Source organism: Macaca thibetana, chromosome 11 (genome assembly GCF_024542745.1).
Source record: "Macaca thibetana thibetana isolate TM-01 chromosome 11, ASM2454274v1, whole genome shotgun sequence".
NCBI classification, from domain to species: Eukaryota; Metazoa; Chordata; class Mammalia; order Primates; family Cercopithecidae; genus Macaca; species Macaca thibetana.
The window spans coordinates 92,985,937-93,009,817 of record NC_065588.1 but is presented as its reverse complement, the minus strand read 5'-3'; the positions used below and the strand labels follow the sequence as shown (position 1 = coordinate 93,009,817).

Here is a 23,881-nt window from a genome sequence, read left to right as displayed (position 1 = left end):
ATAATACACACATTATTGTCGACATTAAGCAAAATGTTAAATACTTGTTAAAACACATATTTTCTAAAACATAAACAGCATTATCTTCAAGAACAAGGAGTATCAGAAAGTAAAGAATGCGATTTAACAAGTCAGAGTTGGGTCATTTCCTTTGCACCTCTGCCTCTTGTACTTCTTCCCTTTGAAGCCCAGACAAGAGGTATAAGGAACATAAGAAAATTGAAAAGTCTGGCCTTACATTCAGAGAAGCCCTTCCTGAAGAACTCACTTATTTAGATTTCATAAGCTATGAGACTTCTCTCATACACAGAACAAGAGTGCCCATCTTTCAAAGTAAATAGAACCTTTAGTAGATTGCAAAGGTCCCTGGTTACATTTTGGAATTTCAAAATGTCTTGTATTTCACATAAAAGCCCCTTTCTTCTTCAGTGAAGTCAAACCAAAATTCTGAGAACTGCAAGAACACCTCTCCTGTAGTCTTCAAGTTATTTTTCACCTTCATCATAAGATAGATTTTATATCATATAACCAAGCAAAACTGAATTTAGAGATGAGGTAACCTAAGGCAACTATTTGAAGTCAAACAGACTGGCTTCATACTGATTACTAGTAACATGATCTTCCTAATGACAGAAGACTCAGTTTCCCCATCTGTAAAATTCCTCCTTCTGTAGTGTAAAGGAGAAAACTGACTCTGTTAAATATTAAAGGTGGGCCAGGCATGGTGCCTCACACCTATAATCCCAGCACTTTGGGAGGCCAAGGCGGGTAGATCACCTGAGGTCAGGAGTTCGAGACCAGCCTGGCCAACATGGTAAAACCCTAGCTCTACTAAAAATACAAGAAATTAGCTAGGTGTGGTGGTACGTGCCTGTAATCCCAGCCACTTGGGAGGCTGAGGCACAGGAATCACTTGAACCTGGGAGGTAGAGGTCGCAGTGAGCTGAGATTGCACCACTGCACTCCAGCTTGGGTGACAGAGTGAGACTCCATCTCAAAAAAAAGAAAAAAAAGAAATTAAAGGTGAAGGTCTCACAGGGGTTCAGCGATCAAGAGAAAGATGGGCTTGTGATATTTAATCAAGATTCATGCTATTTTGCTACCTGAGTTTTCTGAATATGATAAACTTTTTTTACTGATCCAATGAATGGTTGTGCTACCATGGAAAAACATACATAAATAAAGCGTTACCTGAAAGAGTAATGCAGACAAAATGCAACAGTCAGTTTTCTTTTCAACATTCAATGACTTAATAAATCTAAGTAAGTATAAGAAAAATAAACTGATTAGTAAAAATTTTCCAAAAACATTTTGATATGAATATGTCTTTACATACATATTTAGAACACAAAATGTATAAGAAAAAATATACATATAAATATATAAGAAAATAAAAGGAAAATACATTAAAGAAGATAAAAAAGTCCCCTGTAATCCTACTGCCTAAACATGATTACTAGTAACATTTTAGTCAATTTCCTTATATATATTTTTTCTGTATATAACTATACACACAGAGAAACACATACATACACATTAAGAGTAGAATTAGGCAATACATACAACTTTATAAACAAATTTTTCATTCACAGACATAATGGACTATATCATTATTCTAAAGAACTTTAATGTTTTATCATACAGATGTGCCATAACATAAAAATATGAATCTCCACTGGCGTTTTCCAATGCTGAGGTAAACATTGTTATGCCTACACTTTTGGGCACTTATCCTATCGGTTCCACTGAATGAAGCCCTGGAAGTGAAAGCTTTTGGTAAAAGTGGGTGCACAGTAAAGGCTTTTGATGAGTGCGGTTAAATAATTCCACCTGAAGACTGAAGCATTGTATTTTCTCTCTAGCTGTTTATTATGGAGCCATTCACAGCATTAAGTATTTCCACCAAACATTAATATCTCTCCATTTACAACTCTTTCATTTTATGTCCGTTAGAAAAAGAGTTTGAGTTTTCTATATAAGAGTCTTAAAATTCACATTTGCAACTACCAACCACATTACCTTCTCCTAAGTCTTTCTTAGATAAAACCAGTCAGGTTCACTACATTATTAACAACGTCTACCTCAGTTCAGCTTCACTGTGTGGATCTTCAAGTGCGGTATTTTACAGGGGGGAGAAGAGTTTCCTCTACTCAGGGAGTCTAGGAAAACAGCCAAAGCCCCTGTAGAATGACATCTCCTATGACAGTCAGACTTCCAGCTGGGAAACCAGGAAATTACTTTCTGTTTGTTAAAAATCACTAGGTAATAACTTCAGAAGCTCAGAGAAGCGGAGGTGCCCTCTGGCAGGAAGCCTGTAGCTGTTCCTTTCCAACCTGTTCCTTTCCTTGGCTTTTCCATTCCCAATTGACAAGCTCCACTAAGTCATAAGCTCAGACTGTTTCAGGAGACAAAGAGACAGAGAGAGAGAGAGAAAGAGAGAGAGAGAGTGTGTGTGTGCGTTCTATCCCAGGAGCACAAAAAAATTAAACTTGACAGAAGTCTAAATCTTTGACATTTAATACTTTTAAAGCAGTACTTTCTTACTTCCCTGACTGAAGATGCTAATCTGAAAGCAATGTGATCACCACCTAGGAACAGGTAAGTTTTTTTAAGTGTGCTCTACAGCTTAAAACACTATGCAGGTTGTTGCTCACCACCTCCGACAGGTCAGCTAAAGAAGTAACTGGAGAGGTGAAGGAAACCTATACCTCTAATCCCTCCATACTTTTCAAATTTCTCATGTTAATCAGAAATTTGAAATACTTAACATATTTGTGAGTGCTAGCTATGCATAAGCCATTGTTAAAGACATTCACATGTGTTATGTGTGGTAGGCTAAATAATGGACCCCCAAAGATATTCATGACCTTATCTCCAGAACCTATGAATATGTGACCTTATAGGGCAACAAAGACTTTGCAGATGTGATTAAATTAAGGCAACTGAGATAGGGAAGATTATCCTGGATTGTCACAATGGCCTTTATAAGGGAAAGGCAGGAGGGTCAGAGACAGAGAAGGAGATGTGAAGATGGAAGATGTGAGAGACAGACAGAGAGGGGCAGGTGTGGGGGAAAGATGCTAAGGTGTTGGTCTTAAAGATAGAAGGTGGGGTCATGGACCAAGGAATGCAGGAGGCCTCAAGAAGCTGGAAAAGATAAGGAATCAGCTTCTCAAACCCAAGAGCCTCCAGTGGAAGCACAGCCCTGCTGACACACTAATTTTATGATTTCTGAACTCTATAACTGTAAAAGAATAAATCTATTTTGTTTTAAGCCACTAGGTTTAGGGTAATTTGTTACAGCAGCAAAAAAGGACAGTAATACAGTATGTATTATGGGCTAAATTGTGTCCCCTAGAAATTCATATGTTGAAGTCCTAACTCTTAGTGATATAGTTTGAATATACATCCCCATCAAATCTCATACTAAACTGTAATCCCTAGTATTGGAGGTGGGGCCTGGCAGGAGGTAGTAGGATCACAGTGGTGGATCCCTCATGAATGGCTTAGTGCCATCTCCTTGGTGATGAGTGAGTTCACATCACATCTGGTTGTCTAAAAAGTGTGGCACCTCCCACTCTCTCTTGCTCCCATTCTTGCCATGTGAGATGCGGGCTCCTATATTCAAATATGGCCTTCTGTCATAACTGAAAGCATCTTGAGGCCTCTCCAGAAACCCAGCAGATGCTGGTACCATGCTCTCTGTACAGCCTGCAGAATCAAGAACCAATCAAACCTCTTTTTTTTTTATAAATTACTCAGTCTTGGGTATTTCTTTGTAGCAAAGCAAGAACAGCCTAACATACCCAGTAACCTCAGATTGTGACCATGCTTGGAGACAGGGCATCGAAAGAGGTAAGTAACTAAGTTAAAATGAGGCCACAGAGTTGGGCCCTAATCCAATATGACTGGTATCCTTATAAGAAGAGGAGATTAGGACATTGACATGCCGAGGAAAGACCACATGTGGACATAGTGGTCTTTCTACAAGCCAAGAAGAGAGGATTCAGAAGAAACCGATTAACCAACACCTTGTTCTCCAACTTCTAACCTTCAGAATCATGAGATAACGAAGTTATGTTGTTTAAGCCACCCAGTCTGTGGTACTTTGTTACGACAGCCTAGCAAATTGATACAGTATGGCATGTAATTTTTACCACCTTGGCTTAGAGATAAGGACACTTGAGTCTCAGAAGGAATGTGAAACTTGTTGAAAGTAACTGGTTTCTAGTACACTTTTGGATGAGGCCCATGCCTGACTGCCTCCACACTGTTTTCCTGCTCTCTTACCAATTGCTCATTCATTTGACCACTCAGAAAGTCATTGTTGAGCCAGACGCCATGGCTCACGCCTGTAATCCCAACACTTTGGGAAGCTGAGGTGGGCAGACCATCAGAATTCAGGAGTTCCAGACCAGCCTGGCCAACGTGGTGAAATCCTGTCTCTACTAAAATTACAAAAGAATTAGCTGGGCATGGTGTTGGGCACCTGTAATCCCAGCTACTCAGGAGGCTGAGGCAGGAGAATCTCTTGAACCCAGGAGACGGAGGTTGCAGTGAGCCGAGATCAAGCCACTACACTCCAGTCAGGGTGACAGAGTGAGACTCCGTCTCAAAAAAAAAAAACAAACAACAACAAAAAAACCAAATAGTTATTGAATACATATCTGGAACTTGGGATCCATGAGTAAGCAAAGCAAACACCTGGGCCCAGGTGACACTGATATTTTGGGGCAAGAGTTGTGTTACAGGAAAAGGAGATAATCATAAGCAATAAACATCACAAATAAGTAAATAAACTGTAAGGCCCTGTATGATATGGACATAACCTCCCAGAAATCCAGTGTGCATGAGGCATTGCATTTTGCATGGTACAGGGGGGCACCCTGCAAGGAAGCTGTTAGCTAGTATGCGGATCCTTCTATCCTCACACTCACTGCGCTATCTTTGCTGATATGACTGCTCCTTGCAAACACCCCCAGATGCCAACTCTTGACAGAAACTCCTCACTGTAGTCTTTGAAACCCAGAGGTGAATGGCTGTTGGTGACATTGGTGAGCGAGGGGCCAAATTCTTTCCACGTGTGCAGCACGTCTGGTTTTCTGAATATGTCATCAAGAGCTTGACACCAACACTTAAAAGCAGCCCTAAAACAGAGACAAAGCATCAAGCAGTACGTTTTCTGAGACCCAGAAATCTATCTTCCAGAAGGGAAAGCAAATACACCAAAGCAACATCAATTAACATACGTATAACTATACATACATTCACTGTTCTTTTTTTTTTTTTTTTTTTTTTTTTTTTTTTTTTTTTTTGAGACGGAGTCTCGCTCTGTCGCCCGGGCTGGAGTGCTGTGGCCAGATCTCAGCTCACTGCAAGCTCCGCCTCCCGGGTTTACGCCATTCTCCTGCCTCAGCCTCCCGAGTAGCTGGGACTACAGGCGCCTGCCACCTCGCCCGGCTAGTTTTTTGTATTTTTTAGTAGAGACGGGGTTTCACCGGGTTAGCCAGGATGGTCTCGATCTCCTGACCTCGTGATCCGCCCGTCTCGGCCTCCCAAAGTGCTGGGATTACAGGCTTGAGCCACCGCGCCCGGCCACATTCACTGTTCTTAATGGTTTCTCTCAGGTAGTATTTGATGAATAAAATGTAGCAATGTAGTATTGTTGAAGAACTAAAATTTATGAATGACAATGTTTTTTCATAATCATTAAAAACTTCTTCAAACAAGAAAATAAAAAAACTTTTGCCCTTGTTCTACAGACTTCTAAAAATCTACCTTTTCTTTTCTGCAAAGATGAGAAGACTTCCAAGTGAATGCAACGCCTGAACTTTAAGACTTCTTTGATTGCTGGCTTGGAGAACATCTATATTTTTAATCAAGTAAAAGAACAAATGTCAGTTCCTAGAAAAATATTTTCTTTATATTTGCAAGAATATTTTAAACTGCACTATTCCTTAACTGTGTAGATTGCAGTAAGCAAACTCCAAGTTAACAGCGCCTTCAAATGTCACACAATATATATAGACAGAGAGCAAGCAAACGTTCTATTTGATTACAGAATGAAAGACTGGCTCTAACAGATAGTAATAATGGGGCTTCGTGAAGAATAAAAGTCATACAGGTAGAGACAGGAGAAGAGAAAATTAGAAACGGCATGGTATGGCTGGGTATGCATAGGAATGATGGGCATGACTGGAGTATGGTTTTCTGGAGAGGGTGAACTGAGTCTGAAGTGGGAGGCAGTGGTCAGACTCTGAGGGCCTCTGACTGCAGCTTGGAGGAAAGTGGATGTTATCCTATAGCAGATGGGAAGGGTCAAAGGGTTTGTTTTTTAGCAGACATGTGACAAGATCACCACATATCAGATTTCTCCTTTTACCTGAAGGCAGAAAATATCTTTAATATCACCTAATTGGACCAGCAAGGTAGCTCATGCCTATAATCCCAGCACTTTGGGAGGCCAAACCAGGCAGATCACCTGAGGTCAGGAGTTCGAGACCAGCCTGGTCAACAGGGTGAAACCCCGTCTCTACTAAACATATAAAAATTACCCAGGTATGGTGGCACACGCCTGTAATCCCAGCTACTCAGGAGGCTGAGGCAAGAGAATTGCTTGAACCCAGGAGGTGGAGGTTGCAGTGATCAGAGCCAAGATCACGCCACTGTACTCCAGACTGGGCAACAGAGTGAGACTCCGTGTCAATCAAAAACAACAACAACAAAAAATCATATACTTTTTTTTTCTAGTGAATGCATGCATTCTGGGATGTGTAGCCAAAAACCCTAACCAACATGGCAGTGGTTTCTAATGAGGACAATACTGTCCCCTAGAGGATATTTCAGAAATGTGAGAAAGGGTTTTGTTAGATGTCACAATGGGGGCATCTTTTGGTAACTCATAGGTTAAGACCAAAGATGTCAGATGGCCTGCAAGGCACAGAAACTTCCCCTACAGTGAAGGAAAAGATGAGAAGCCTGTTTATAACTATCTGAATCTCACATCGAACTTCGTTTTCCACATAAAAAGGGTATTTCTGCATGATTTCTAAATGTCCATGATTTCTAAATTTTCCAGACATTGCAATCACTGTAGTTCTTTGTTTTGCTCAGGACTTTACCAAGATTTATTTGCCATTTTAGAAAATATCACAGAATTTAACCATGTTGATAGTTTTTGAGTCACCAATACAACATACCTGTCTCTGTCTGCATACGCAGCTGTCACATTCATGGTGATTCCATATCCAGGATACAAGCATCTGATTATTTCTTTACAGCTTCTAATGCCTGAGCATTTACATACCAACAAACTGATTCTTTTATGATAAAGTGAAGCTATTTCTCCCCTATTTTTATATTTAGAGCTTCATAATAATTTTTTTCAAAATAATGTGTATAAGAATATATTAAATATAAATTTTATTTCAGGAAGTAAAGGGGGCATCATAAAATGTCTGTTAGAAAGAAAGAGGACATTGGGTCTATCGTATGGGTTGGGAATATACTACTGAAGCTGTAGAAAAGCCAAATCAAGGGAAAGACAAGGCAAATGGAATTAGCTGGGACCAGGAAAAAAGAACATCGTCTCCATCCCCACAAGGGGCTCACAGCTCCAATGAAAGGGGAATAAACAGAAGGGTGGCCTAGAATCTCACAATCGTGATGGCCAAGCTAAGAAAATGGGTAAAGGGAGGAGGCTGGAAGCTTCTTCTCTCTCCAGGCTGTTCTGTCACTGCTGCAGGGGTATAGGTTCTTTTATCTTTCTTTTAAAGGTAAGATTTCAGGACCAGATGCAATCTCAGCATTAATGTAGAAGGTCATATAGAAAATGGAGACATAGCCGGGTACAGTGACTCACTCCTGTACCAGTATTTTGGGAGGCTGAGGCAGGCTTATAGCTTGAAACCAACAGTTCGAGATCAGTCTAGGCAACATGGCGAAACTCTATGTCTACAAAAAATATGAAAATTAGTCAGGTGTGGTGGTGTGAGCCTGCGGTCCCAGCTGCTCGGGAGACTGAAGTGGGAGGGGATAGATTGAGCCCCAAAGGTTGAGGCTGCAGTGAGCTGTGATAGCACCACTGCACGCCAGCCTGGATGACAAAATGAGACCTCGTCTCAAAAAAAAAAAAAAAAAAAAAAAAAAAAATTAAAGAAAATGAATACATAATGGCTAACTCTTACCAATAGTTTGGTGATAAGAAGAAATTACAAGTCCAAGTTGTGAATATGGAAGTTTGCTTTTCTCCACGGAACTAAAAACTCTGAAGTGCTCCTGAGAAAGGTCAGGGGGTATTGACATATGCATCTCCTCTGTCCCCAGGCAAAATTCCACCTTTCCAGAAGTACCTTTTGAATTGTTTATTCCTCCTTTCTCTCCTAAATTCATGAAAAATAAGAAGAAGATATAAATTTAAAATGTAGAAAGAAGGGAAGTTGGGAGGGAAGGTAGAGAAAATGGATAGCAAAAAGAAAGGAAATATTTTGTATAGAGCAAGACATTTTTGTAGTTTGAGGGACACTATGTCCTTAAACTTAGTATCCAGGATCATATCTAAAGATCCTAGGTATGTGTGGATAGGCTCCATGTCTGCCTTATTTCATCAAAAACACTACAGAGGGGCCAGGCACAGTGGCTCATGCCTATAATCCCAGCATTTTGGGAGGCCGAGGCAGGTGGATGACCTGAGGTCAAGAGTTCAAGATCAGCCTGACCAACATAGTGAAGCCTCATCTCCACTAAAAATAAATTAGCCGAGCATGGTGGTACATGTCTGTAATCCCAGCTACTCGGGAGGCGAGGCAGAAGAATTGCTTAAATCCAGAAGGCAGAGGTTGTAGTGAGCCGAGATCGCCCCATTGCACCCCAGCCTGGGCAACAGAGCACGACTCCATCTCAAAAAAAAAAAAAAAAAAAAAAAAAAAAAAAAAAAAAAACAGCACTACAGAGGACTGTCAGCCAGAAAGCAAATATTGAGATAATGCATTGCTCTTGGGGGACTGGTGGAAGTTGCATAGTCTGAGTTTGCCTTTTTTAAACAGCTTCCAACAATAAGGTGTTAGTGTGCCTCTGGGGCAGAAACTTCTGGGATAGAAGCAACACACAAGCAGTTCTGGCATGAGACAAAAAAAAAAAAGAAAAACCTTGTCTCTTTATAAGATCAGAGAACACATGGGAAAAAAAATCTATATTCTAGGGGAAGCAGTTAAAAGTAATAGAGAAAGAAGCTAGTATAGATTTTGAAGTCTACAGTCTGAGGACTAGAGATAAACTACTGAAAATATTTTGGTACCAGGTGAGATTCAGAGTGAGTTGGTGTAAACCATTCCTAGGAATTGTATTTGCCTTTTTATTTATGCCCTTACCCACTGTTTTTTGTGGCGGGGGGCGGGTGCGTTTCTGTTTTGCTTTGTTTTGTTTTGAGATAGTCTCGCTTTGTCACCAGGCTGGAGTGCAGTGGCACAATCTCAGCTCACTGCAACCTCTGCCTCCCTGGTTCAAGCGATTCTCACACCTCAGCCTCCCGAGTAGCTGGAATTACAGGTGCACACAACCACACCTGGCTAATTTTTGTATTTTTAGTAGAAACAGAGTTTCACGTGTTGGCCAGGCTGGTCTCGAACTCCTGACCTCAAATGATCTGCCCTCCTTGGCCTCCCAAAGTGCTGGGATTACAGGCGTGAGCCATGGTACCCAGCCAGCCTTACCCACTGTTAATGCATGGAGCAATTAAAAGAAGCCAAACAGGATATGGAGAGCTAATTTAACATACTGTGAGTCTGCAGACAATATAACCAAAAACTATGGATACATATCATAGAAAGCGTGGGGGGCGGGCAACAATAACAGACAAATAAATACGTAAACAAATAAAACTCTGCCTGTGGTTGCTAAAAAAATTGGTCAAATTTCTAAAAGATCATTTCAGTGGAAATTAGCATTTTAATTAAGTAGAAGTTTAAATCTATTTTTAATAACTTTATACTATTTTACATGTATTTGCCTATTATTTAAATGTATTCTTATTATTCTGACCAACTTGAATAGTGAGAATCATAAATATAAAATAGGATTTTTAAAAATTTTAAATAACTTAAGAATAGATAGTTCAGGATTTTTCCAGCCTAAATTTGAATGTACTCTTCTCTGAGGTTACCATTTAATCACTCAAAGCCACCTTTGCTTGAATTCACAAGCAGATAGATGTTAAAAGAGAAAACAAATAAACAACCAACAATATCTTACTTTAAGCTAAAATAAAACCCCTAAGATCAAAATCTATAGTATTACTAAGAAATCTTGTTGATGCTTGTTTTAAAAGGTATCCATTTCTTTGCCACTGATAAAGTAGTGTTTTGGTAAAAGGTTCTAATTAACTCAGTATGATTCAATCTATCTACTCACGAAGTAAAACAAGACTATAGTGCCACACCTTCAAAGAAAACTGTAAGAAGAACATAAATGTACAGAACCTAAAATTAATGAATATTGTCACATCTACTGTACTCAAGAGAGTTTGCTAGTTTCACAGAAAGCATAAAAGTCAGTGAGTGAGAAAGTGCATTGGTTAAAGTGTAAGACAGAGACTAGATCCACTAGACAAGAGGAAAGTGAAAGGCATCAGGGAGTGTTGCATGTACACGGGGGGAAGAACGAGAGGGCAGAAGAGGGATATTCGCAGGGTGGTCACTCCACATAAAGAAAGATTCAGAGATACAGAACGTGCATTTTACCTTGTGTCTGTGCAAGAAATAATGAAAGCAACTTTCTGCTGTGTCGCATTGATCTGTTATGGTATTTGGATTTTTCCAGTGTCTCTCTAAAACACCTCAAGGTGTCTGTCACGTCCACGGGCACGCAGACAAGCGCTTTGGCTCGGCTGTATTCTGAAAGGAAAGAAAAGAGGAACGCTGGGGATGAAATGCTGCACCAAGCCAAGGTAAGAGCCAGTAAGTTTCGAATTCAGAGAATTTCTTGGTCCCAACCTAAAGCCGCTAAATTCAAAGCCCCCAGATCTGCAGCAGGTGTTTCAACATTAGGATCATTTTTTTTTCTTTTAGTATACTTGAAGGTCCTTTAAAAAAAAAAAAAAAATTGGAAAACTTTTGATCCTATGAAATGCAAATAACTTTAGATCTTGCCAATTTTCCCCATGAAGCCTCCTTCTTTTTCTTTTGCTGATCATAAAAAATGAAATATTCTACTTCTTTTCAGCAGCCTCTTCAAAGCAAAGGTGTCTTGGGAAAGAGACGAAAAGAAGAAACAAAGAAAGGAAGAAATAAAGTTGCTTGGAGATGGGCATCTGCTCTCTGAAGGGAAGGAAAAGACAGGTTCCTAATACTGGAAGGTGCAGAGGAAAGGAAGAGGGGGACCCAGGAGTGGGTATAGAACTAACTCACTCCTGAAAAGTGCCCAGAAAGGGGAGATAGTGAGAGAGAGTTGCTTTGAGGTCTCTGAAGAGTGAGTGAGGGCCTGAGACTTCAGCTGCAGAATTGCTGCATACATCATGAAGCAGGACCAAGAGAGAGGAATCACAGTTTGCAGGACTGAATAACAAAAGAATGTGTTTCTTCAACAAGTTGAACAAGTGGAAGCCCCCCTGTAAAATCTAAGGTCTTAGCAGTATAGCAATTTACACGGTAAGCTGGAAGAGGTTAAGAGGCACGATCTTTGCCCTCAAGAAACTCACTATCTAGCTGAAGGGATGGGACACTCCAACATTGGAGTAATAAAGTCACATTTGCAGGGAATATTTGGTTACATGCCAAAATAAGGGAAAGATGGAAGACAGAGATCAGTGTAGGCAGGAAAAGGTGAGCAACGAAGACCTTGTGGAAGAGAAGATAGGCCAGCTGTGCCTTCGAGGATAGGGAAAACTTGATTAGGACAAAAGAGGCAAGCGGTTTTAGATAGTTAGAATAAGAACAGGAACAGCTAGGCAGGGCGAGGCAGCTCACACCTGTAATCCCAGCACTTTGGGAGGCCGTGGCAGGTGGATCACTTGAGGTCAGGACTTTGAGACCATTCTGGCCAACACAGTGAAACCCCGTCTCTACTAAAAACACAAAAATTAGCTAGGCATGATGGCACATGCCTGTAATCCCAGCAACTGAGGAGGCTGAGGCAGGGGAAATCACTTGAACCTGGGAGGTGGAGGTTGCAGTGAACCAAAATCCCGCCACTGCACTCCAGCCTGGGTGACAGAGTACGTGAAGACTCCATCTCAGAAAAAAAAAAATTAATTAAAAATATTTTTTAAAGGGGGCATAGAAGTTAACAACTTCTAAAGGTTAATCTCAGTTGATCCTCACAGCACCTTAAAAATGGCCAGGAGTAGAAATCACTGACGCTTTACAAAGGAGGAAAGGTGAAGTTGAGAGGTATGACCTTGTTTGAAGCCCTTAAGAAGAGATGAGCAGAAGAACCGAAGTTCAAGTCCAGTGCCTTCCCCAGATGATTCGCCAAAGGACAACAAATCTTGGGTAACAGACAATGACCCAGATTTGTGACCCAGATTTGGGCACAGAGATGCCTCAAGAACAGGACAGGAATAAGCCTGAAGAAAGTTAACAAGGGAAGAAACCTGGAGTCATTATGAGCCCAGGGAGCAGGGAGTTCCTGATGGAATAAATAACACAGGGTAACTTTCTGTGGCCACAGAGACAACATCTTTCAACATACCCTTATGTCCAGAAATCCTGGAGGCTTCAGTCAAACCAGGGACATGGCCACATTGACAGAAGTAATTGTTTCCCCTGCAAATTCAGTCTTGACACAATTCTCTATCACACATTTAAGAGAATCAAATACTTAGGCCACAGTGGCTCTTGTGAACTCCCTGGAGCTCTCATTCTTCTTCCTTACCAGTTTCACTCTCCTGTCTGCTCTGCCCTGTCCCCACCATCTCCCTGCTTAGTGTCCCTCTCTGCTAAGCCATGCCCAGTCCTGCATGGTGCCAGCAGGCAGGCCTCCTACTCCTCATGACCCCACCCTCATCCACAACATCCCGAAGATTGTAGGTTTCTGTTCTGTTTCTCTATTTTTCTTGCAAGAATTCATGAGCTTGGCTTTTATCGTTTTCTCCTTAGAGAGTGAGATCAGGAAAAGAAGTTAAGCAAGTATCTTAGTTGAAACTGCTATGAGAAACTACCATAGACTGGGTGGATTATAAACAACAGAAATTTATTTCTCATCAGGCACTATGGCTCATGCCTGTAATCCCAGCACTTTGGGAGGATGAGGCAGGGAGGATCCCTTGAAGCCAGGAGTTCAAGACTGGCCTGGACAATAAAGCAAGACCCTGTCTCTACACAAAAATAAAATAAATTAGCTGGGTACAGGGGCATGTGCCTGTAGTCCTAGCTACTTGAGAGGCTGAAGCGGGATGATCACCTGAGCCCAGGAGTTCCAGGCTACAGTGAGCTATGATCATACTATTGCACTCCAGCCTGGGTGACAGAGTGAGACCTTGTCTCAAAAAAAAAGAAAACAAAATAAATTTATTCTGCACAGATATTTGGGGCTAGAAGTCTGAGATCAGGAGACCAGAATGGTAGGGTTCTGGTGAGGGCCCTCTCCCTGGCTCGCAGATGGTTACCTTCTCATTGGTCCTCCCTCCCATGATAGAAGTGGGCTACAGAGCAACCTGGGGTCTCTTTTGTAGACACCAGGCCAGGTGTGGTGGCTCATGCCTGTAATCCCAGCACTTTGGGAGGCCAAGGCGGGTGGATCACCCCAGGTCAGGAGACAAGGTGAAACTCCGTCTCTACTAAAAATACAAAAATTAGCCAGGTGTGGTGGCGGGCGCCTGTAGTCCCAGCTACTCAGGAGGCTGAGGCAGGAGAATCACTTGAACCCCAGAGGTGGAGGTTGCAGGGAACTGAGATTGTGCTACTGCACTCCAGCCTGGGCGATGGAATGAATCTCCACCTCAAAATAAATAAATAAATAAATAAATATAAAGACACCAATGCCATTCATAAGGGCTCCACCCTCATGACCTAATTTATCCTCCAAAGGACCCACTTCCTAAGACCATCACATTAGGGGTGAGGATTTTAACATTTAGGTGGGGGGGACCACAAATATTCAGCCCATAACAGCAAGTAAATGAAAGGAGGAAAGCTGGAAGCCCCCACATACAATAATATGAGATAGTTACTTTCTCTAAGCCATAGTTTTAAATATCTGTTAAAACTGCGATAATTCTTCCTTCATTAACTTTTCTCAGGCTTGTCTCTGTCCTATTTAGTCCCAGAGCACCCCTCTCACCGAAATCAGGATGACTCAGAGGGTTACCATTTTAACCTGTGTGTGGAGGTGCAGAGTGTCTAGCACAGAGCCTGTCGTGGAGTGAGCATTCAGCAGATGAAGGCTCACATCATGACCACTGGTCATGTATTTTTAAAAGATAAATTGAGCACTCACAAGTACTAGGCACTGTGCCAGGCACCGAAGAGAGACGCAAGTGAACAAAACAGGCATAGTCTCTGCTCTCACCAAGCTTATATTCTAGAATAAAATCTGAAAATTTTTATTTATAGTAAGAACAGTCTGAATGAAATCATCCCACTACTTTTTTATCTGGCTGATAAATAATTCCTCTTTGTGTTCTTCCTAAACTATATTTCACTTTCTTTTTCTCCCCTTTTTTCAAGCCCTGCATATCTTTTTCCTGGTTGTCTAATTAGGGTTCTGTTGGTGGTGGCGTGGCTGTCTACATGAGATAAATGATGCAAAGCAATGAGGAGGTAGCATTAGCTTCAGAGTCCTTATCTTGACAGCTCTGCTTCAAGGGGGTTCTTCTCTGAAAACGTCCATGGATAATTTAAGAAGGCTATTCCAGAGGCACTAATAGCCTCAACCGTTTGAAATAGGTAAGAAAGAAGAAGGAGGAGAAGAAGCAAAAAAAAAAAAAAAAAAAGAAGAATGAAAAACATTGTGTCTTTCATTGTACCAATGTAGAAATGAAAGCTGAAATGCCAATGACTCCTGAGAGATGGGTCCACCATGGAAGGATCCCAGCAAGTGATCTGAAATTTGGACTGCTTCCTACACTTGTGGCCACATCAATTCACATGCCCAAAGGCACTAATAAAACATACCTGCCAAAGAGTTGAAAATTTCAACACACCGGAGGACTGAATAACTCTACCAGAGAACTTAAACACCAGTAAGGTCAAAACCCAAGAGACAGATCCCAGGCAGAATGCAAAAACAGCTTCAATAAATTGCATATCCATAGAGTTATCTCCCCTATGGAGCTTAACAAGCAGGCAAGTTACTCACCCATACAAGAATATCTATAAAATGAGGTGTTCTCACTTCTCCAAATCCTACAGAGACTACACCAAATTACATATGCATTATTAAATAGTTGAAGGGAGAATAGGGTGCTGTTAAATAATGAGCACACCAAATGTTCCTAGGCACTGGAGCATTGCAATATCTATTCTGAAGAATTAAATGTACCAAGCATCACCACTAAATGCCGTTATGCCAAAAGAAAATCTAGGATGGTCTAAAGCAGCGATCTGGTGTGGAAACCACCATGAGTACTCTACCTTTTAAAAGAATTGCAGACATATCAGGGTGATGACATACGTAAGACCCAACATGCTGACAAATATGTTGATGATCTGAGTTCAGTATACTGAAAAAATTCAGCATTTTAAAACTTTGCCAAATAAACCCAAGAGCATAGACCAAAAAACATTCCCAATAACAGAGGTCCTAAAATCTTAGAAAGAGCTGCAAGTTGGATGCTGTAGAGGACTACATGCTCACAAACAGGGTGTTCCCAATAAGTCCTGTTCTCCCAAACGAAGCAGGGCGTTCCCCATAAGTCCGAAGCAGGGCCTTCCTTCCCTGTTTACAGGGAGGACAAAGGAGCCAGCTGCTAACAGCAGACCCTGGGGGCTTGTTTATGTGTAAACATCTTGAAAATCCAGAAAGTCAGGGAAAGGTCAGAAAAACAACAATGTGTCTTGTGACTTGGCAACATTCCACAAACGACTGTATAAAATAAAGCAGAGCGCGCCATTCGAGGCGGCCGCCATGTTTGTCTTGTCTTGTGTTGTCTTGTGTGTTCATTCCTTTGTTTAGGAAACATGCGGACCCCAACAGGATGCTAAGTTTTTAATGATAACGATTCCATGTAAAACCTATAATTAATATATAGGATCATCTAAAAATTGCCACACTATTACAGTAAGTCAGAATAAAGTGTCTGTCTTCAGTGACCACTGAAATACAGCAAATTTCTTCTTGAATGCTGTAAATTTAGAGGCAATTCCAATCTGAAAGGGAGCAATGGCGAAGAAACCTGGTAGCACAGTGGAGCACTCAAGGGTTGAGTAATTAAAGCAGAGTTTGAATCACAGGCCACTAATTACTAGTAACATTTAATTTTCTCATCTGTAATATGAGCATAATAATATCTACCTCCTTTGACTGTAAAAATTAAAGAAGCTATAGTTCCAGTTTAATAAATTATTACTGCCATTACAGTATTTAGAAAATTTTATCTATTCAACTATTCCTGTTCTAATGATTGCTCAAACTGTCTGTGCTTCCATCACCACTGAGAATCAACCCAAAGGATTACTGTAGCCTGACTGCACCTCCCTTCCCTTCTGTCCCACCACCACCCTCTTGCCTTTCCAAATGTAACTTTAACAGGAGGCAAGCAAAGTGCTTTTCTGATACATTGCACCTATCATCAGTAAACATCTACAGGTACACAGGTCTAGAATTTTACTATATATGTTTTTCTTATCCCTTTGATGCTAGTCATCATTTTGATAACAATTTTTGACATATTTTCTCACATTTATAGCAACTCTTTTTAAGATGGAAGGGATAACATAAATCACATTTTGAGCTATGGATCCCAAAGTAAGGGAACTCCCCAGGTTTCACAGACAAGCTCAATAAAAGAACACACTCAGGAAGAATTATACTCTGAATAAAACTCATCACACACGATTGACCATAAGAAGGTGATCTTCCCATTGTTTCTGACTATGAGGGGTAATCTGATTTATCATTGGCAGTAACACTTACAAATTCATGGTCACCAACCTCACTCAATTGGACCCTCTAAATTACTCTACATCCCTTCTCCCTTCCTTTCTCTGATGCCCTTACCAGCCAGCCCACTGTTTCATTCCTTCTGAAATCTCCAACCTGATCAACATTGGTTATGCTCGCAGCCCCTTGCTTCATTGAGAAAATCTCCAGTACCCAATAAGAATACTTTCCATTTCTACCTTTACCACCTACGCACTTCCTGATTGGGTTTATTCTCTCCTTTCTTTCTGACCTAGCAGAAAAGATGTCTCACCCTCCTGTCTAAGCATAATCCCCCTGTATCCCACTCTCTCTCTGCCTTTTGTCTCCTTAAGGTCCTTGCTTTATCGAATACTTTTCTCTCCTATATATAAGCTCTCCCTCTTTACTGGCTTTTTCTAGTTAATATTTAAATATGCTTTTTTTTCTTCTATTAAAAAGACATACAAACAAAACAAAGCCCTCCTGAGTCACCACCCCCACCACACCCCAGCCCCCTCCCTGCCCCCAGCTCTACATTTCCTGCCAGTTCCTGCTGGTGCTAAGTTTCCTGAAAAGCGATTCTCTATGCAATTTCTTTTCTTTTCTTTTCTCTTTTCTCTTCTCTTTTCTCTTCTCTTTTCTCCTCTCTTCTCTTTTCCCTTCTTCCTTCCTTTGTCTTTCTCTTTCTTTCTTTCATTCGTTCATTCTTTCTCTCTCGTTTTTTTGTTTTTTGTTTTTTGTTTTTTTTTGAGACACAGTTTCACTCTTATCACACAGGCTGGAGTGCAATGGCACGATCTCAGTTCACTGCAACCTCTGTCTCCTGGGTTCAACTGATTCTCCTTCCTCAGCCTCCCGAGTAGCTGGGATTATAGGCACCCACCACCATGCCCAGCTAAGTTTTGTATTTTTAGTAGAGATGGGGTTTCACCATGTTTGCCAGGCTGGTCTCAAACTTCTGACCTCAAGTGATCCACCCGCCTTGGCCTCCCAAAGTGCTAGGATTACAGGCGTGAGCCATCGCACCTGGCCTCTATTCAATGACTTTCTATAGGTACAGCTCACCACTGCTGCACACGCCATTCAAAATACTCCCTCCCCACCATTGCTAAGGTCACAAAGTCATTCATTCAGCAAAGAGATACTAAGTTCCTACTATATATCAGACACTGATGAAGACATCTGGGTTATATCTGTAAACAAAACAATAACCCCTGTCCTCATAAAGCTTACATTTTATCAGGAGGAACAGATTAGTTATCAATAAATACAAAAAAAACACTAAATTATACCATATAATAGATGGTGAGAAGTGCTTCAGAAAAAAAGAAAACATATGGCAGAGTAAAGGGAATTGGGAAGAAGCAGGCAGGGTGCAGTTTTAAACTGAATGCTCAGGCTGGGTGCAGTGGCTCATGCCTGTAATCCCAGACTTTGGGAGGCCAAGGCGGGTGGATTACTTGAGGTCAGGAGTTTGAGACCAGCCTGGCCAACATGGTGAAACCCCATCTCTACTAAAATATAAAAATTAGCCAGGTGTGCTGGCATCTACAGGGGTTCACCATATGCCTCTCTGTATATACTCCTAGAAGGTAACATTAAAATTATGTTTTCTGACTCAGAAACAACCCACAGAAGCTTGCACCAAGACAGAGATTCCATCATGATGAGCAGCCCAGGATTCAACCTCACTGAACATAGTAGCATGTACAGGAAACAGACTTTCCATTGTGTTAAAGCTGAGTGTTATCTCAGTTGCTCAGGAGGATGAGGCAGGAGAACTGCTTGAACCCAGGAGATGGAGGTTGCAGTGAGCTGGGATAGCACTACTACGCTCCAGCCTGGGCGACAGAGTAAGACTTCGTCTCAAAAAATAAATTAAATAAATAAATAAATAAATAAATAAAAACTGAATGCTCAGGGTAAGCCTCATTGAAAAGATGGAGGTACATAACATAAGATGTGCCTTCGCTCCTCCTTCTCCTTCCACCATGATTGTGAGGCCTCCCCAGCCATGTGGAACTGTGAGTCCACTAAATCTCTTTTTCTTTATAAATTACCCAGTCTCAGGTATGTCTTTATTAGCAGCATGAGAATGGCCTAATACAGTAAATTGGTACCAGGTAGTGGGGTGTTGCTAGATATCTGAAAATGTGAAATCAACTATGGAACTGGGTAACAGGCAGAGGTTGGAACAGTTGGAGAGCTCAGAAGAAGATAGGAAAATGTGGGAAAGTTTGGAACTTCCTAGAGACTTGTTGAATGGCTTTGACTAAAATGCTGATAGTGATATGGACAACAAAGTCCAGGCTGAGGTGGTCTCAGATGGAGATGAGGAACTTGTTGGAAACTGGAGTAAAAGTCAACCTTGCTATGCAAAGAGACTGGCAGCATTTTGCCCCTGCCCTAGAGATCTGTGGAACTTTGAACTTGAGAGATGATGTAGGGTACCTGGCAGAATAAATTTCTAAGGAGCAAAATGTTCAAGAGGTGACAGAGCATAAAAGTTGGGAAAATGTATAGCCTCACAATGCAGTAAAAAAGAAAAACCCATTTTCTGAAAAGAAATTCAAGCAGGCTGCAGAAATTTGCATAAGTAACAAGGAGCCAAATGTTAATCACCAAGACAATGGGGAAAATGTCTCCGCATCATGTCAGAAACATTCGCAGCAGCCCCTACCATCACAGACCCAAAGGCCTATGAGTGAAAAATGATTTCCTGAGCCAGGTCAAGGGCCCCAGTGCTGTGTGCAGCCTAGGGACTTGGTGCCCTGCATCCCAGCTGCTCCCGCCATAGCTAAAAGGGATTAAGGTACAGCTCAGGCCATGGTTTCAGAAGGTGCAAGCCCCAAGCTTTGGAAGTTTCCACATGGTGTTGAGTCTTCAGGTGCACAGAAGTCAAGAACTGAGATTTGGGACCTCCACCTAGATTTCAGAGGATATATGGAAACACCTGAATGTCCAGGCAGAAGTTTGCAGCAGGGGTGGGGCCCTCATGGAGAAACTCTGTCAGGGCAGTCAGAAGGGAAATGTGGGGTTGGAGCCCCCACACAGAGTCTCCACTGGGGCACTGCCTGGTGGAGCTATGAGAAGAGGGCCACCATCCTCCTGACCTCAAAATGATAGATCCAGTGACAGTTTGCACTGTGCACCCAGAAAAGCCACAGACACTCAATGCCAGCCTGTGAAAGCAGCTGGGAGGGGGGCCATACTCTGCAAACCCACAAGGTTGTAGGAGCCCACCTCTTGTATCAGCATGACCTGGATGTAAGACATGGAGTCAAGGGTAATCATTTTGGAACTTTAAGGTTTAATGACTGCCTTATTGGATTTTGGATTTACTTGTTTTGGCCAATTTCTCCCATTTGGAATGGGTGTATTTATCCAATGCCTGTACCCCACTGTATCTAGGAAGTAACTAACTTGCTTTTGATTTTATAGGCTCAAAGGCTGAAGGGACTTGTCTTGTCTCAGATGAGGCTTTGGGCTGTGGACTTTTGAGTTAATGCCGAAATGAATTAAGACTTTGGGGGACTGTCGGGAAGGCATGATTGGTTTTGAAATGTGAGGATATGAGATTTGGGAGGGGTCGGGGCAGAATGATATGGTTTGGCTGTGTCCCCACCCAAATCTCATCTTGAATTGTAGCTTCTATAATCCCCATATGTCGTGGGAGGGACCCAGTGGGAGGTAATTGAATCATGGGGGTGGGTTTTCCCATGCTATTCTAATGATAGTGAATAAGTATCACAAGATCTGATGCGTTTATAAAAGGCAGTTCCCCTGAACATGCTCTCCAGCTTGCCACCATGTAAGATGTGTTTTTGTTCCTCCTTTGCCTTCTCCTGTGATTGTGTGGCCTCCCCAGTCATCTGGAACTGTGAGTTCATTAAACTTCTTTTTGTTTATAAATTATCCAGTCTCAGGTATGTCTTCATTAGCTGCATGAGAACTGACTAATCCAGGACTTATCAGTTAAATGCAAAGAAGTCATGACATTCCCAAATCTTCTCCTGTGCTCTAGTTAAAAGCTCTACAACTTAACCATAGTTAAACCAATAGAATAATCTATATTGATTATGGAAATGGAAGTTATTATGGGAGTCAAAACAGAATAAAGAAAATAGCAAAAGGCCAAATAGCAAAAGCATTCATAAGTAAGATAAAAAGGAGAAAAAAAATGTGTAAAACAACCTTTTTCCATCTTTCTTTTTTCCCATCAATTTCCCTTTTCATTTTATTTGTCTTATCTAACATACAGATTGAACGTTTTAAAAATGCATTTTACAAAAGGAATAAAATATTTAGGAATACAGCTAACTATGGAAGTGAAAGATCTCTATAAGAACTACAAACCACTGCTCAAAGAAATCAGAGACGACACAAACAAATGGGAAAACATTCCATGCTCATGGATAGGAAGAATCAATATCATTAAAACAGTCATATTGCCCAAAGTGATTTATAGATTCACTGCTATTCCCATTAAACTACCATTGAGATTCTTCACAGAACAAGAAAAAACTACTTTAGAATTCATATGGAACCAAAAAAGAGCCCGAATAGCCAAGACAATCCTAAGCAAAAAGAACAAAGCTGGAGGCAACACACTACGCAACTTCAAACTATGCTACAGGGCTACAGTAACCAAAACAGCATGGTGCTGGTACAAAAACAGACATGTAGACCAGTGGAACAGAATAGAGAGCTGATAAATAAGACTGCACATCTACAACTATGTAATCTTCAACAAACTTGACAAAACAAGCAATAGGGGAAAATTCCCTATTCAATAAATGGTGCTGGGATAACTGGCTAGCCATACATAGAAGATTGAAACTAAACCCCTTCCTTACACTACATACATAAACTAACTCAAGATGGATTAAAGACTTAATTGCAAAACCCAAAACTATAGAAACCCTGGAAGACAACCTAGGCAATACCATTCAGGACATAGGCACAGGCAAAAATTTCGCAACGAAGATGTCAAAAGCAATTGCAACAAAAGCAAAAATTGACAAATGGGATCTAATTAAACTAAACAGCTTTTGCACAGCAAAAGAAACTACCAACATTGTAAACAGACATATCTCCCTATGATGGGAGACAATTTTTTCAAACTATGCATCCAACAAAGGTCTAATATCCAGAATCTATAAGGAACTTAAGCAAATTTACAAGAAAAAAACAACCCCATTAAAAAGTGAGCAAAAGACATGAACAGACACTTCTCAAAAAAGAACATACATGTGGCCAACAATCATATGAACAAAAGCTCAGTATCACTGATCATTGGAGAAATGCAAATCAAAACAATAATGAGATACCATCTCACATCAGTCAAAATGTCTGCTAGTAAAACGTGAAAAAAAAAAAAAAAGATGCTGGCAAGGTTGTGGAGAAAAAGGAACACTTACACACTATTAGTGGGAGTGTAAATTAGTTCAACCATTGTGGAAAATAGTGATGCAATTCCTCAAAGACCTAAAGACAGAAATACCATTAGACCTAGCAATCCCATTACGGGATATATATATACACATATCTCCAAAGGAATATAAATTGTTCTATTATAAAGACACATGCACACATATGTACTTTGTAGAGCACAGCTGGAAGAACATTAGACGAGTTATGTAGAGCAATTAGCAAAGAAGTGGAATGAACCTAAATGCCCATCAATGATAGACTGGATAAAGAAAATGTGGGACATATACACCATGGACTACTATGCAGCCATAAAAAAGAATGAGATAATGTCCTTTGCAGGAACATGGATGGAGCTGGAGGCCATTATCCTTAGGAAATGAATGCAGGAACAGAAAACCAAATACCACATGTCCTCACTTATAAGTAGGAGCTAAATAATAAGAACACATGGACACATAGAGGGCCTATCAGAGGGTGAAGAAAGATGGAGAAGATCAGGAAAAATCACTAATGGGTCCTAGGCTTAACAGTTAGGTGATGAAATAATTTGTACAAAAAGCCCCCATGACACAAGTTTACCTATGTAAACTTTCACCTGCACATGGACCCTTGAACTTAAAAGTTTAAAATAAAAATAAACAAAATGTTTTAATCCCCCTTAAGTAACACTTATAGCAACATAAGATGGCAAAAATCAAATGCATTATTTTCAGTCAACTAAACCTGCAAAAGAGATTTTTACAAACATACTAATTATGGAAGGTTTGACATGTAGAACACAATGGCAAACCTTGATTTAGAGAAAATAAACCTTCAAGCTAAGATTGGTTCTGACCTGAAGAGATAAGCATTTTTAGTAAATCTGTGCAGTTGCTTGTTTCTTCAATGGTTGAAGAATTTATCTTAAGCTGCTTCCCAATGAAATTTCGGCAGGTTATCTTTAAAAAGAAAGATGAAAACAAATATTAGTCAGGTATTTATAGTTAAAAGTTTGGCTTACTTGAAATGTTTCTCTCATTTTTTATTTATCAGGATAAAGAGATATATAACAATGCTACAAGTAAAAGCTGGCAGAATAGCATCTAATCATGAGAACTTTCATGAAAAAAAGCAGCTCCATAATTTTTCATATTTCTTTTGTACAGCACAGCTGGAAGAACGTTAGGCAAATTATGTAGAGCAATTAGAATATGATTTTCTAATATACTATAAATTCGCTGGTCTAAATATATCTTCCATTATATAAGTTAAAATATAATCTGCTTTCCAAATGGCAGATTTTTCCACCCTACTTATAATTAATGCAATTTTAATTTCCCTGGTGAAGTTTTTCAGAACTAACTTCCTTTGTAGTATTTTGATAATTTATTTTCTAACAGATATATGAGTCCTA

General features: G+C 40.6%; 1 protein-coding gene across 2 annotated transcripts in view; it reads right to left on the bottom strand.

The window, feature by feature from the left end:
• CFAP54 (cilia and flagella associated protein 54) overlaps positions 1–23,881 on the bottom strand; it is a 382,780-nt gene that overhangs the window by 196,996 nt on the left and 161,903 nt on the right. For both annotated transcript variants that reach the window (XM_050749308.1, XM_050749309.1), the window contains 6 exons: positions 23,324–23,426; positions 10,737–10,889; positions 8,187–8,381; positions 5,779–5,866; positions 4,938–5,147; positions 1,192–1,258 (listed from right to left, as the gene is read on the bottom strand). In XM_050749308.1, coding sequence (XP_050605265.1) covers positions 1,192–1,258; positions 4,938–5,147; positions 5,779–5,866; positions 8,187–8,381; positions 10,737–10,889; positions 23,324–23,426 — 816 coding nt within the window. The remainder of the gene's footprint in view (positions 1–1,191; positions 1,259–4,937; positions 5,148–5,778; positions 5,867–8,186; positions 8,382–10,736; positions 10,890–23,323; positions 23,427–23,881) is intronic.